The sequence below is a fragment of the Mauremys reevesii genome, linkage group 2, assembly GCF_016161935.1.
Source record: "Mauremys reevesii isolate NIE-2019 linkage group 2, ASM1616193v1, whole genome shotgun sequence".
In the NCBI taxonomy this organism is placed as follows: Eukaryota; Metazoa; Chordata; order Testudines; family Geoemydidae; genus Mauremys; species Mauremys reevesii.
In genome coordinates, this window is record NC_052624.1 from 184256515 (window position 1) to 184273291 (window position 16777).

Consider the following 16777-nt stretch of genomic DNA (forward strand, 5'->3'; position numbering starts at 1 on the left):
GACTGTCTTCAAAAAGATTCATTTGAACTGAGAGCCATAGAATGCAATGGCTTAACAACAAAGAACCACAAAATAAGGAAATACTGATTAAACTATATGTGTGTGTGTGTGTGCGTGCATATATGGTTAGTAATTGGCGTGTGTGCGTGTTTCTATGAATTTAGATGGTTATGTGCATTTTATTGCTGTTGAAGCATGGAGAGTGCTCAGCACAGTACAAGATACAGAAGATTGAGAGAGGCTGTTGTGGAATGTAAACTCGTTTTTCATTTAATGGATAGATATCAGCATATTTACTTGATGTGTTCACGTTACATATACACAACACACACACACACACATATATATTAATTTTTGATGATGGTGTGTAACTGAAGTGATCTTTTGGATAAGAACTATGTTGGCAAAAAATTGTCTGTAGCTGTCCAAATCTCATGGATTATAGAACTACCAACTGGGTTTTAACACAGTCAGTCATGCAAGCTCTAAAGGAGTCATCTTGTCTATCAGGAAAAAAACATGGTCTGCAACTTTTTAATAAGGGTGGGGGCATAAAAACTCTCAAAAGCTGTGATTAAGTAACATAAGTATGTGATCCTTATGAGCCAAAAAGCTTGCAGAGAAGTGACCTCCAAAAGGAAAAATACCTTTATGATGTACATGGATGATCTGAATTCTGCTTTTTTTAAACCTGAAGCGTATGGGCTTATATCCCTTACATTAGACAGATTATAATATTTTTATAACAGTGGATATTCCTTTTATCAAGAGAAAGCGAGATCTTTCTAAAATCTAATGAAGCTCTTGGCCTCAATGTTATCTTGTGGCAATGAGTTCTACGGCTTACTTATGCACTGTATATATAACGTATTTTCTTTTCTCTGTTAACTGTTTGGTTTCTTTTGTTATTAAACAACTTTTCAGGCATCTTTTTTATACATCATGAAGAAACAAAAAGTATAGTCACCTTTAAAGTAGATCTGGGTGAAATTTTTCAGGTTAATGGTTTGTTGAAAAATGCTGTTTTGGTGGATCCTAAATTATTTGCAAATTTGACATGAATTCACTGAATGGTTTTGGCCCAAATGCTTTTCGGGGGGGGACTTAGATGCCATCCACAAAACAAAGGTGGTGGTGGAAAATTTATAAGTTTTAGCCCAGTGGTTAGAGCTCTCACCTGAGATACGTGAGATCCAGGTTCAGTTGCCACTTCTGCCTTAGGTGGAGCAGGGATTTGAACTTGAGTCTCCACCATTGCAGGAGAGTTCCCAAGTCACTGAGTGGGGCTCTCTCAATCTCCTGTTGAAGCTATTTCACTTTGTATAAATAATTAGTTGTTGACGCAGGGACTTGAACATGGGTTTCCCACCACCAGGCTAGAGTCATTTTGCTATTTTTTCCCTGGCCCAGTGTCTATTTGTGGTCATTCATAGTGGAATTTTGTTTAATCAAATATGAACTTTTTTTTTCAGAACTGACAGTGAATTGGAAAATTAGTTATTGACCCATCTCTACTTTAAAAAATCCATTATCCTTTAAGTTGTCGTTTGAGCCTTTCACAGTAGATTGAGTAGTTGTAAAAGAAATGTGTATAGTATCTGGTATGCTTCTAATTTCTAGTATAGATCATCATGGTGTTAAAGACAATGTTTTAAAGAGAGAGAAAAAATATAGTTCATCCCTTTTAGACAACTTTCAAACATTAAATGTGCAAAAATGAATAATTGGCCATATCAAGAAGACTTCATCGACAAAATAGGTAAAGAAAACACCAAGGCAAATTTTACAACTTATAGATGTTGTAAAGCAAACACCTAAAATGGGACTGACACGGGTTGGATCACAGAAACCCCTTGGGGCTGCCATCTGAGGTGTTGAGATGACCTTTGAGCCCGTTTTCCCTGCCAGCTTGGGACTCCAGAACCCTGCCTTGTTTGAGGCAGACATGCTAACCTGTTGCAAACACAGACCCAGGTCTGAACCACGTCACGTAAAAGCTGCAGGCTTAACTGAAAACAGCTTAAGAAGTGTTCCTGTCTCCAGTGCTCAGATGCCCATCTCCCAATGGGGTTCAAACCCCAAATAAATTCATTTTACCCTGTATAAAGCTTATACAGGATAAACTCATAAATTGTTCACCCTCTGTAACACTGATAGAGAGATATGCACAGCTGTTTGCGTCCCCCTTGCCCCGCCCCCCGGTATTAATACATAACTCTGGGTTAATTAATAAGTAAACAGTGATTTTATTAAATACAAAAATAGGATTTAGATGGTTCCAAGTAACAGAAAGAACAATTACCAAACAAAATAAAATAAAACACACAACTCTAAACCTAATACAGTAAGACAATGATTACTGATGACGTCTCACCCTCAGAGATGTTCCAGTAAACTACTTTTACAGACTAGCCTCCTCCTAGTCTGGGTCCAGCAATCACTCACACTCCCCCCACCCCCACCCCATGGTTACTGTTCTTTGATCCAGTTTCTTTCAGGTATCTTTTGGGGATGGAGAGGCTATCTCTTGAGCCAACTGAAGACAAAATTGAGGGTTTCCAGGGGCTTAAATAGACTTTCTCTTGTGAGTAGTTCCCCTCCCTCCCTCCCCAGTGTAGAATCCCAGCTACAAGATGCAATTTTGGAGTCATGTGGGCAAGCCACATGTCCAGGCATTACTCAGAGCTTACAGGTGGCAGCCATTGTTCACATGCTACATTGAACATCCTCAGGTAGACTTCTTACCTGGATTGGAGTCTTCCAAGATCCATTGTCCGTTAAGTGTTTCTTGATGGGGCACTTAACTTGCAAATTCCTTTCTTTAGAGGCTGACCCAAATGCCTTACTAAGGCTACTTAAAATCAAACAAGTCCACAGCCAATATTCATAACTTTGAATACAAAACTGATACATGCATACAAATAGGATGAATATATCCAGTAGATCGTAACCTTTGCAGAGATATGTTACGTGGCATATGTAGCATAAAACATATTCCAGTTATGTCATATTTACATCTGTAAGCATATTTACATAAAGCATTATGGGGTACACCGTCACGGGGACATTTTAGTGCACCAATAATTAAGGTCCAAAGAGATATTTTAATGATCTTTTGCTTTGTTTTTTAAACAAAAAAATGCTCATGCACCAGGATGCTTGATAGAAATTTTGTAACTTGAAATCAATGACTTTTATACAATATTGTGAAGCAGGGGTTTATCATGGCACAGCTGAGAGGTCTAACTATGGTAGCAAGTGCTGTTATAAAAAGATGTACCTATGTAAGCAGGTTTTGTTTTTTTCTGCAAGTTTTTGTTCACACTTTTCCCAATGGCTTTTTTTAGGTTTATCTGTGTGATATGAAAATATGTTGTCACTTTGTTTCCTACTTGCAGAGGACTGCATAGAATATTTAAATATCACATGGAAAAATGTTAGGTATATGTTGAGGTGGATAAAGGGTTAAGTGTTTTATTACACCTCTATCCCGATATAACGCTGTCCTCGGGAGCCAAAAAATCTTACCACGTTATAGGTGAAACCGCATTATATCGAACTTTCTTTGATCTGCCGGAGTGCTGCTTTACCGCTTTATATCCGAATTCATGTTATATCGGGTCATGTTATATTGGGGTAGAGGTGTATTTGTTTATTTGCTCCTAATAGCTCTTAATTTTATAACTCTTCAAAGCCCCCAAATCAGCAACATACTTAAGCATATGCCTAACTTTAAATTAGTGAACAGTCCCATTTGAAGTCAGTGGGACTACTCACATGCTTAACTACCTTTCTGAATCAGCGCCTAGATAGTAAAAGTTCACTTGAAAGAGAGAAATAAGTCAGAAATCATTAGACATAGTTGTAGCCTGAGCCTTGCAAGTGAGAGAATGTTTGCATACATACTGCTCGGTGCTGAGCCCTATGGAATAAAGTTTAAGTCCTATGAGCAAAATTGTATTAAAAGGCAATTATTTCTCTTATCCTGTTTTTTTTTTAATGTACTGACAATATTGAAAGTGAAAGATGGGGAGAGTAGAAGCAGTATCCTAATCTGACTTTATCTTTTAGATAGAAAACTACTTGCTTCGTAATCATGAGACCAGAAAATACCTACAGGAGCAGGCATACAGGCTGCAGCAGGGCATCGTCACCAGCACCACACAACAGGTGAGAGTCTTGTGCTTTGCTGATAGCTATTCCAGTGTTAAGCAGCTGCCTCAGGGCCAAATTATTCTATTTACACCAGTGTAACTGAAAGAAGCATTTGGCTTTTACAGCCTGGTTGGTTTTCAAAAAGGTTGTCATTGCCAAATTCTGTACTATGAAAGCTGCAGAAAAACCATGTTTTTGCGGAAGCACTTGCGTATTACACGGACACATGCTGTGCAAAAACCTAAATTGAGCACGAGAGAAAGAGTGAGTGTCGTTCTCTGCTGTGCCTCCAGGAGGTGCAGCACAGAAGGTTCAGCCTAGGGGAAGTGAGGAAATGGGTGACTTTAAGCTCCCTTTGTGCCCTCCAGGTTCTGGGCTGCTGCATGGACTAAAAAGACCCAAGTGTAACTTAGGAAGTTATGAGTGGTGCTCTAGTGCAACAGAAGCAAGGGTGGCTTTGATGGCAAGTGCTATAATTCTGGCACCTCTCACTGTCGCATACCTCCTACACTTGAGCTTGCAGGAGGGCAAGAAAAGGGGGTGTAGGGTGATCCTTGGCAGCCCAACACAGTGCCCACCCCCAGGCAAGTCTTTCTTGGCTTCTTACAGGCTGTTTACATCCCCGATACACCACCAGAGCAGGCTGGCAAAAACTGGATGTGACAAAATGGCTTTTACTTTGAAACTGTCTAACCCGCTTGGTATTCCAGTGAAACTCCAAAGCAAATGGAGGAGCAGAGCAGCTTAGAGGAAAGGGGAGGAGGGGGGGGAGCGCACTTGTTCTAATCCTTAGTGAAATCAGTAAAACGATTGCCTCTCCTTACGTTATCTTTACAATCTTTTTCTGACTTCTGATTCTGAAGTTTTTTCTTCTCCCTCCATTATGTGACAAAGTAGATGTGACAACATTGTATTATTAGAGCCTGAAACAATTTTCCACCCTCTTGACAGAGAGAATGATGCACAAGGATGTACTGGTATTAAAAACTGCGAAGGCAATGCCTTTTTATTTTATTTTATTTGTCATTCATCTATTCCATTACTATATTTTTCATGTAAATAATTTCCTGTGACATTGTTTAGATCTTTTTACAACTTAATCATTTCCCCTTTTCCCCCCCGGAATAAAAGCGCACACACTCTTCCATATATATAAATGTGTGTAACTACAGAACCTCCAGGGAGTTCATCTTCACTATTTTTATGCTATATATAAATTACTTCTATATGGTATGTGATCAGGAGTAAATTATCTAGTTCATCTTGTGTCACTGCATGATTATTCCCCCCGTATATTCTCCATTGATTTGTCCAGTCCAGTTTTTAAATTATCCAAGCAATGGAACTTCCCCCCAGTCTAACGGTTATTAAGTTGTTTGTAAGCCCTTTGAAGAGGAGAAGCACTATAGAGCAGCGAAGAAGGAAGATGCTGCGGACACACTGCTGTGCTAGTTGTAGATTCAACATTTTTCAAACTGCAAATATTACATGATCATGCATGTAATTGGTAGGGGTTTCAACATGTTAGAAGAATAGCCAATTTTAATGAATTCACTTAAACTCTCTGTATTGCCTATGTACTTTTATAAGTGCTTCCTAGCCGCACCCCCAATTCCTTTTGTCACAAGTGCTTGTTAAACAGAACACGTCCTCGCTCGTGCCTGCCAGGCATATTGGTCTGTCTTGCGCATCTCATAAAGGCACACCTACACTACCTTCCCACTCTGTGCTTGGAATATTTTTTTGTATTGAAAACAAGTACTGAGCATGTGATACAAATAAATATTTAAAGCTTGATATAGTGCATTGTGAAAGATCTGGTGCAGCTTTCTGCTTTGGTAGCCATAGATCCCAAATGAGTATTCTTTGTGACTGAAAATCTCTAGTTTGCTAAAGAAATTCCCAATGCTTACACAGTAATGTTTTGTTCAGACATTAGAAATCATTGCTTTGTTTGAACTGGTTGTGGGGGGAGCTTAGTGTTACTGTCCAAGTTCTTGGAACAATTCAGTTTTAAGGTCGGTCAGTAAGTTTTTATGCCGTGCCAAAAAACAAAACAGCCCCACCCCAACCCTAAAAAGATAACTTACAGCTGAGGGGAAAAACAAAATTAATAATAATAAACAATTAATAAAGAATATGGCAGTGGTTTGTTTGGACCTTTTTTACTATAGTAAGAAATATATATAAATTTTTTAATATATATGTGTACACACAGACTCTGATCATGCATTTCTAGAGCTTTTGCATCCCAACAGCAATTTCCACCATCTTCATTTTGATTTGGAATCTGGGCTGAATCCCACAAAGACTGATATTTAACTTTTTGTTTGTTCAGCAACACTTCTTTGCAATTTAACCCCTTGTCTATTTTTACATCGGCTATTTCCTCTTCATTTTTTTTCTTTTGTTCTGAGTAGATGATTGACAGAATATGTGTTAAAGTGCAAGATCATCTCAACTCCTTAAGAAATTGTGGTGTGGATGCAGTACAGGAAGACCTGAAATCTGCAGAAAGGCTTATGCGGGATGCTAAGAACTCCAAAACAGTAAGCCCTTCTGAGCATTTAATAGTTGGTTACGCTGAGGAGGCTAGTATAAAAAGCATCATAAAAGAACTATAACCCTGATTCAGCAAAACACTTAAGTACATACAAAGTCCCTCTCTTTTTCCAGAGCCTATAATATATCACATGAGAGTGTTTTTCAGATTATCTGAACTGGTTATTGTTTAAAAAAATGAACTTTTAATAAATATTTAAATGAATGTAGTCATTTCCATCAGTTTGTTCAGGTTTGAAGATAGTTGGCTGAAAGCTAACTTTAAAAGTTGTAATATCTATCCTACAGCTATTACCAAATCTGTACCATCTTGGTGGAGCTTCTTGGGCAGGAGTGAATGGCTCATTGTCCAATCCGATACAGGAGACACTGGAATCCATGGCTGGGGAAGTCACGAGGGTTGTGGATGAACAACTTAAGGTCTGCATATAGGGTTTTTTCTAAGATACCTTGCATATACAAATGATAACTAAGCAGAGGTGTGCAATTGCATCAAGATTTTCCATTGCTATTGTGAACAAAAGAGTATATCTCAAGCACGTTATGAGAACTAGAAAACCCATCAAACTTCAATTGTATTCTTGATGTTAGTTTTGGAATATGATGTGCTTATTGCCTGGGTGGCTAATCACTAAGAAAATTTTCTTAGTAAGAAGTACAAAATTAACTTAAATGTTTGGCGCAGAAATAAAAGGAGGAGGGATACACCACCTTGTATCAAGCCAGTTATTGGCACCTCCAACCTGTCTTGTGGTTTTGCCTGAGGAGGGCAACTTTTAGGGTGCAACTGAGACTGCAGGAGAGTTATGCTGAATGAGCAACAAAGAATCCTGTGGCACCTTATAGACTAACAGACGTTTTGCAGCATGAGCTTTCGTGGGTGAATACCCACTTCTTCTTCTTGCATCCGAAGAAGTGGGTATTCACCCACGAAAGCTCATGCTGCAAAACGTCTGTTAGTCTATAAGGTGCCACAGGATTCTTTGTTGCTTTTACAGATCCAGACTAACACGGCTACCCCTCTGATGCTGAATGAGTGAATCTCCCAGGCACCCTAGAAAGTCCTTAGCAACTTTATAGGATGTACTTGCCAGTCCGGGTGCCCCAATGGAGCGGAAGTTGTGAGCAGCATATGCTGTGAAGACTCCGCTGCTGGGGAAGAGCTATCAGCAGAAACTTGGTCTGCAAATCAGTCCCACCAATTTCACTTCTGTCTTTTGGCTTGCATGTATTTACCACAAGGCTTCCTTCCAGGAGCGACTAGGAGATCTGCATTAGGTGCAGGAAAGGGGCAAGATGGAAGATTTTTGCAATTCTGTGAAGGAACATTTGAAAAGTATGAGAATGTTGTTGGGGAGGGGGTGGGATTAACCCATTCATACTATACTCCTGTTCACCAGTAAGCAGCCCGGCTATGTTTGACTATATTTAAATTTATCAAAGAATCTGAAAATGCAGATTAGACTTCTGAGACAAAAATAAAATGTGTTAGTCAGTGGGAATGTAATGAAGAACAGTAATAATAGCACATTACTAATTACTTTTTCCTAAATTAAAAAAGTTAATGAGGAGGAAAATGTTGCGGATTATAGACTGTTTTGTTCCCCTCTCCCCTTTACGTGTAATAAGGTGAGGATTCTATGTATCAGTTTTTATTTTAAATCTCTTTTTGCGTAAGAGCTTGTAGAGGTGAAGCTAATCTCTCCACAGGGTTCTTGACTATAGAGTTGCCAGGCTTAGTCATTGAAATATGCATAATCGGTTCTGTTCTCTGTGCAGGACTGTTGCATTTAAGAAAGTCCTGTGCATTTTAAACAGCCTTGTCAAAGAAAAGCTACATTTAGAATTTCATTTACAGAAGCATTGCTTGGTTGTATTGTGGTTTAAGATTGAGACATTTACGCTTACACATCTTTAAAGCAAATGGCACTTTTTTAGATCAAGTTTAATATCCTTTTACAATTACTTCTATTATTTGTATAGAACCAGGGGTCTGCTAGGTGCCTTGTAGGTGGCTATGAAATGAAGTTCCTCTATATATATTTAGGTGTCAATCTTCCAGGTCAGGCTGAAGACTTTTTTTTTTTCTTTAATTTGAGAAGGGGAATAATCATTTTTTTGTTTTCTTAGATTGTTTCTGATGGTTCAAGAACTTTCTTGGCATTTACCATTTGTTTGTGAACTGAGCCCTGGTCTACACACAGCCCCTAATTCGAACTAGGGTACGCGAATTCAGCTACGTGAATAACGTAGCTGAATTCGAACTACCCTAGTTCGAATAACCGATCAGGCGCGCGAGCGAACTCCGCGGCTCCAAGGTCGACTCCGGCAACTCCTCCTGCCGCGGTGGAGTACCGGAGTTCGAACTAGCGCTTCCGGGGTTCGAACTATCGCGTCTAGATCAGACGCGATAGTTCGAACTCCGAGAAGTCGAACTCGCCGCGTCGACCCGGACGGTAAGTATAGACGTGGCCCTAGATAGGAGGCTTATGTAAATCAGCCTTATTGGCAATATTGTCCTCAGGACAGAAACCGTGCCAGAAGTATTTGGAGTTCTGGTTTTTACTTCAGTTCCCATAGCAACAAGAGCACACCTTTTTGGGAAGTAGCCAGTGAAAGCTGGAAAAGGTCACCAAAGAACCTTTGATTGGGTGACCAGATGTCCCGTTTTTATAGGGACAGTCTCGTTTTTTGGAACTTTTTCTTATATAGGCACCTATTGCCCCCCACCCCTTGTCCCGTTTTTTCACAGTTGCTATCTGATCACTCTACCTTTGAACAAATGGGAAATGGGATTTTTACCTGAAACAGAAGATAGGGGAGGTGAAGGGAGGAGTGGAAGAAAAATAAGCAATTTGAAGTTAGTGAGTCAGCCAGGGAAATAGAAATCACAGCTGAGCTCCTAGAAAATACCTGCAAGTTCCTGCAGAGTATCACTGCCAGACAAAGTCACCTGCTGATGCAAGGAACCCAACAGTTCTTTTATTTAGCCAATGAAGACCTCAGACAAGAGACAAGATCCTGAAGCAAGAGAAGAGACTCTTATATGGCCATGGGGACAGCTTCGTCCAAACCTCCTCAGAAACACCTGTGACTCATAGATTTTAAGGCCAGAAGAGACCTTATCTTGATTTTAGTAAGGCATTTGGTGCCGTCCCGCATGACATTCTCATAAGCAAACTAGGGAAATGGGGCCTAGATGAAATTATAATAAGGTAGGTGTACAACCAAAGGAGTAGTTATCAGTGGTTCGCTGTCAGACTGGGAGGATGTATATAGTAGGGTCCCGCAAGAGTCAGTCCTGGCTCTGGTACAGTTCAGTATTTTCATTAATGATTTGTATAATGGCATGAAGTATATGCTTTTAAAATCTGCAGATGTTATCAAACTGGGAGGATTGCAATTCAAAGTGACCTTGACAAACTAGAGAATTGGTTTGAATTAAACCAGATGAAATTCAATAAAAACAAGTGCAAAGTACTTCACGTAGGAAGGAAAATCAAATCAACTACAAAATGGGGAATAACTGGCTAGGTGGTAGTACTGCTGAAAAAGGATCTGGGAGTTATCATGGATCACAAATTGAATATGAGTCAACAATGCAATGCAGCTGCAAAAAAGGGGAGTATGATTGTGGGGTATATTAACAGGATCGTTGTATGTAAGCCATGGGAGGGAATTATTCCACTCTACTAGGCTCGGGTGAGGCTCAGCTGGAGTCCTGTGTCCAGCTCTGGGTGCCACACTTTAGGAAGGATCTGGAAAAATTGAGGGAGCCTGGAGGAGTGCGATGGTATTGCCAGGCCCACACATTCACAAGTCTTGAGTCAGGCCTCAAAAATCATGGGATTGGCTTACAAATCATGATATGCATAGATACACACACACACCTATGTATATAAGATTTTAGTTTCTTTTTGTCTCCTTTGGAAATTTTAGTGTTCACATTTTCTGGCTTTTCTCTGCAACCGTGAGGACTAGAAACTTTTTTTTTTTTTAATGGAAGTTGAGATTCTCATGTGTAATCACTTGATTCCAGGAGCTGGGCTTTAAGAAAAACACCTAATATATTGAGACTTGCGATAAAATTGTGAGCACTAGCAACAGCGATGATCAGTCCACACATGTCTGACTTTGCTCTCAGGCCCACATGGAAGGAAGACTCCCAACAGGGAAGCTCAAAAGCCCATCTTTCTTTTTTTAAAAAAAAGGGGGGAGAAGAGCAGGGGGTTAAAAAAAAATTGAGCATAGGTTTTAATTTTTTTAATTGCAATTAATTTTTTTGAGTTAATTGCATGAGTTAACTGTGATTAATAGACAGCCTTAATATATATATTAATTGTGATTACCCACACTTTTAATCTCACTGTTAAACAATAGAATACCAATTGAAATGTATTAAATATTTTTTATGTTTTTCCACATTTTCAAATATATTGATTTAAATTACAATACAGAATACAAAGTGCACAGTGCTCGCTTTATATTATTATTTTTATTACAAATATTTGAACTGTAAAAATGATAAATAAAGAAATAGTATTTCAGTTCACCTCATACAAGTACTGTACAATCACTTTATTGTGAAAGTGTAACTTACAAATGTAGATTTTCTTTTTTACAAGTTACATAACTGCACTCAAATAAAACAATGTAAAACTTCAGAGCCTACAAGTTCACTCAGTCCCACTTCTTGTTCAGCCAATTGCTCAGACAAACAAGTTTGTTTACATTTACGGGACATAATGTTGCCTGCTTCTTATTTAAATGTCACCTGAAAGTGAGAACATTCAATTCTTCCCCATGGAGTCAGTCACAAATTTAATTAACACATTTTTTTTTAACAAGCGTCATCAGCATGGATGCATGTCCTCTGGAAGAGTGGTTGAAGGTGAAGGGACATATGAATCTTTAGCACATCTGGCACATAAATATCTTGCAATGCCGACTACAGAAGTTCCATGTGAATGCCGGCTCTCACTTTCAGGTGACGTTGTAAATAAGATGTGGGTCACATTATCTCCTGCAAATGTAAACAAACTTGTTTGTCTGAGCAACTGGCTGAACAAGAAGTGGGACTGAGTGAACTTTGTTTTATTTTTGTACATAATTCTACATTTGTAAGTTCAACTTTCATGATAAAGAGATTGCACTACAGTACTTGTATTAGGTGAATTGAAGAATACAATTTCTTTTGTTTTTTACTGTGCAAATATTTGTAATAAAAAATAATATAAAGTGAGCACTGTGCAATTTGTATTCTGTGTTGTAACTGAAATCAATATATTTTAAAATGTAGAAGACATCCAAAAATATTTAAATATATATTTAAATAAAATTAATTTTTAGTCGCGTGATTAATCATGATTAAATTTTTTAATCGCTTGACAGCCCTAATGTGTGTGTGTGTGTGTATTGGATATTCTTGTGGTAGATTCCTGCATGCCTCTCAGGCAATGTACCTCTGCCTATTTCTGAAATAGGAAATTCCTGTGGCTAGGAAATTCCAGGGACATACAAATGTTCAAAGTTTTCGCCATCCCCCTCTGAGGAGACTCTTGACGCCTTTTAAACAAGGAGTGTTGGACTGTGAAAGAAAATTATGATTCAGAGCACAGATTAGCTGACCTTGGGAGGGTTTATTAGACTTCTACAACAGAGTTTTCTTTGCTTCTTAAAAATGCAGAGGTAGTGCTGAGTGCGCAGTGGGAACAGATGTATTGTTCTGATAATTAACCAAATATAGTTTTCTCTATTTGTAACTTTTACATTTAAAAAAAAAGTCTGTTTGGTTATTACAACAGGCAAGTTGTTCCTCTCAGTTTTGTTCTGTAAATGCTTTCAATTTTAATTTAATAGATGAATTCTAAAAGACTTGTATAGTGCTATGAAAGTACACAGTGCTGTGATCTCTCCCTCAATTAAAGCAACCGTCCGTTATGCTGTGGATTTTCTGTGTGTGTGTTTATTGTTTTCTCTCACTTTGTGCCACAGGCACTGCTTGAGTCTATGGTGGATGCAGCTGAGAATCTTTGCCCTAATGTGATGAAGAAGACCCACATTCGGCAAGACCTGATTGAGGCCAGCACTGAGAAGATTTCCATTCCACGTACCTTTGTTAAAAATGTACTCTTGGAGCAGTCTGGAATTGATATTCTCAATAAAATTAGGTATGTTAAAAGCACTGTGAAACCTGCCCATAAATATTCTGAAGATAGTTAAAGATCATGTATTGAGTTGTTTTTCTGTATTGCTTGTGTATATGTATATCAGTATGTTTTCTGAACATTCCCGCAAAAGAATTCATATAGAAACTGGTATGTCGCCATACAGGCCAATCGGTATGGTCCAGAAAATGCAAAAATTTAGGTTTCTACAACAAAGTTAATTGGATCATATAGCACATATGTAGTATTTGGTATGCCTATTTTCCTTATTATTTCTGTGGCTTTAAGGGACACAATCAACTTAAAAATCATATGTCTGAAAAATGTTACCTACTATTGTTACTGCTGATGCCTAAGATTACTATAACTGAAGAAAATTGGAAGATCACAAATTCTACTGTCCACTTTACCACTTTCTTTGTTTTGTGCATTTGATGGCACATAGTGTGTTACTGGTTTTGTCGTTCTCCCTATTTAGTCAGAAGTCACTGTAACCCTTTTATGTGGGGGGTTGTTTTGCACAGCAACAAGGATCAGACAAAAACATTTAAAAATTTGAAAATAGGATATTCTAGCCACTAAATTTGGAAGGGGAATGCAGAGGCAGGTATAGTGCTTTAAACTACTTGTAATTCATTATTTCCAAAAGATAAGATTCCAAGTTAGTTTTATTATATTCTTCTTTATTAAATGTACACCAGAGCATATACAAAATGTACTATATGGTCAAGTTAAGGAGGTAGGAAACTTAAAACTTTATGGTTGCTATCATTTCTATAGAGAGAATTTTCTGCTAGGCCTCATCTGGAGTACTGTGTCCAGTTTTGGGCCCCACACTACAAGAAGGATGTGGGAAAACTTGGAAAGAGTCCAGCAGAGGGCAGCAAAAATGATTAGGGGACTGGAGCACATGACTTTTGAGTAGAGGCTGAGGGAACTGGGATTGTTTAGTCTGCAGAAGAGAAGAATGGGGGCGGGGGAGGTCTTGATAGCTGCTTTCAACTACCTGAAAGGGGGTTCCAAAGAGGATGGATCTAGACTGTTCTCAGTGGTGGTAGATGACAGAACAACGAGTAATGGTCTCAAGTTGCAGTGGGGGAGGTTTAGGTAGGATATTAGGAAAAACTTTTTCACTAGGAGGGTGGTGAAGCATTGGAATGGGTTACCTAGGGAGGTAGTGGAATCTCCTTCCTTAGAGGTTTTTAAGGTCGGGCTTGACAAAGCTCTGGCTGGGATGATTTAGTTGGGGATTGGTCCTGCTTTGATCAGGGGGTTGGACTAGATGACCTCCTGAGGTCTCTTCCAACCCTGATACTCTATGATTCTATACTAATGAAGGCCATAAAAGGACTTTTTTAGAGTTACAAGTTGTAAATAGGTCGTGGGGGCGGGGGGGGGTTTCAAGCACATCAACCATATGTTCTTCTACATTATATTATTAACACTACGCACCACTATAATACAAGGAAGTCTCATCTAATGGGTCGGGAGACAAACAGACCAATTCTCCTCTCATTGTTTTCTTATCAGAAACTCTAATTATGGGGTTGGATTCTCAAAAGGAGTTTATGGGAGCTCGGAACCCAACTTCATTGAATTATAATAGAAGTTGGGTGGCGCATTCCCAGAAGCTCCTTTGAAAATACCAGGCACATTTATGTTCCATTATTATGTCATTGCTATCTGTTGCTATTATCACTCGTACATATTGCACACAAAGAGAAAGGGAACATAGCTTTGTGTGTTAACTTAAATGGTTTTGTGGGTTGATACTGATTAATGCAATTGGGAAAAGATCACAAAGCCAAGAGCCAAGCCATCTACTAAAGCAAGCAAATTCTTTATCGGGACACTTGTCTTTGTCTTTGTTTATGCTAAGGCCTAGCTTGCACTTAAAAAGTTTTACTCATATAACTATGTCAGTAGGAGGTGATTTTTTTTTTAAGTTGACATCATTATGCCAGTAAAAGCCCTAGTGTACATGCAGCTATACTGCTTTAAGGCATTTATACTGGTATAACTTACTTTGTTTTGCTGAACCAGAATAAGCAATATTCGAATAAGCATTTTTATACGAGTTAAACTGCATCCTCACAAGGGAGTGGGATGTGTGTTAACTCTTTAACTATGCTGGCACAGTTAAAGCGATACAATTTTTAAGTGTGAACAAGACGTACCAAAAGCAACCAGAAAACTTTTTTTTAATCTATCTGTTCATTTAGGAAGTTTAACAGGTTTACAAATCATTGCCATGTTAATATATCAGAGACCAAGTTGTAATCATTACAACAGTGAGCTTTTGTTAGAGGAAATGTTATACAGTAAATATTGTAATCCAATCTCTCTATTTAGTAGAGTATTACTATATTGTAAAGATGAACCTAGGACATGCCAGAAAACAAATTTAATAACAATAGAAAGTTTATATTTCTTCCTCCCTGTGAGATTTCTTCTTGCAAATAAGGAAGAAAATAAAGGGAGCAAGAGATCAAATAAATCCTTGCTGCAGTCAATTTTAAATTCTGCATTTTGTGAGATGTTTAACCTAGGGAAATTCTGACTCAAGCCATCAAAGGGTTAACCATTTAATATCTACAAAAGGGACGATGTACATGTTTTGCCCACAGCATGTTGGTTGGTTACCTAGAGTTTGTTTCAAGATTTGTCTCCATGAATTAGTTTAATTCTGGGGACTTCTGCACTCTGGGAATACTTACTACTACTAACATCAAAACAAATAGTGAAACATTTCTCTGTTTGTGTAGACGTAACAGTCACCATCTAAAGATGTGTGATGACAGTCAAAGCTGAAAAAAAAAGTTTCATTTCCATGAAGAGACAGTGGTAAACCACAACACCAAGTACAAATCTAATGTAATGTTGGTTTCTGTGGGCTTGTCTTCACTGCAGTGTTAGCTTGAGGTATAACAAGCCCACAACCCAATTCCCATCCACAAACACACATTTCTAAGTCGAATGAAGTGGTGTTTTAAATTCTTGCTAGCTGGCCCATTGCTGGGGGGCGGGGGTGGTTTGACGCTGACATGATGCTGACATACAAGCTAGTAATAGATTGGGGATGCAGCTGCAGCTCAGGTTAGCTCAACTGCTAATCCAATCACTGTGCTAATCAAGTCACTCTATGGGTGTATCTACACTGCAGCTGGGAGTGAGTCTCCCAGCCCAGGCAAACAGATGTTCACTAGAGGGGCTTGAGCTACCATGCTAAAACGAGCAGCGTGGACGCTGTGGCTTCTACAGAGACTCAGCCTAGCCACCCAAGCTCAGTCCCAGGAGTTCGGTTGGGTGTGAGAGCCTAAGCTGCCATCGGAGCTACAGCGTCCACGCTACTATATTTAGTGTAGTAGCTTGAGCCGTGCCAGCTCAAGTCTTGTCTACCTGGGCTGGGAGGCTCATTCCCAGCTGCAGGATAGACAAACCATGTGTGACTTGAGTGTGTTTTTGCAGTGTGGCTGCTCTAACTTGAGCTAAGCATGCCCGAGTGGGGTAACTAGAGTATAGTAACTCATACATGTTGCAGTGAAGGGGCAAGCCCAGTGTATACAGTGCTGATGTCATGTTAAATCTAACAGTGAGTCTGTGTTCCACACCTTCTTGTTGAATGCTAAATACATGGGACTGGCTGAAACAAAATTTGGAAGGCAGGAACTAGTTATTTAAAGCAAAAGCACAAACAGTTTGCAGCCCAGGAATGGTGATGGCAGGTTGCAGAAACAATACAGTTGCCATTTAGCCGACAGAAGGGTGCAAAAAGGAGACGGGGCAAGATTAATAGTTAAGTAAAACAAGCCTTAAACAGGTAAGGCTGTCTGAATTCACTCCAGACCAGATTTGTCTTCTCTAACATCAATGCATGTATTGTTCCTAAGCAA

General features: G+C 39.0%; 1 protein-coding gene across 4 annotated transcripts in view; it reads left to right on the top strand.

Moving 5' to 3' along the window:
• The window catches only part of CARMIL1 (capping protein regulator and myosin 1 linker 1), a 263150-nt gene that overhangs the window by 189367 nt on the left and 57006 nt on the right, over positions 1 to 16777 (top strand). For all 4 annotated transcript variants that reach the window (XM_039524735.1, XM_039524736.1, XM_039524737.1 and 1 more), the window contains exons 24-27: positions 4072 to 4170; positions 6576 to 6704; positions 7006 to 7137; positions 12712 to 12887. In XM_039524735.1, the coding sequence (XP_039380669.1) occupies positions 4072 to 4170; positions 6576 to 6704; positions 7006 to 7137; positions 12712 to 12887 (536 nt within the window). The remainder of the gene's footprint in view (positions 1 to 4071; positions 4171 to 6575; positions 6705 to 7005; positions 7138 to 12711; positions 12888 to 16777) is intronic.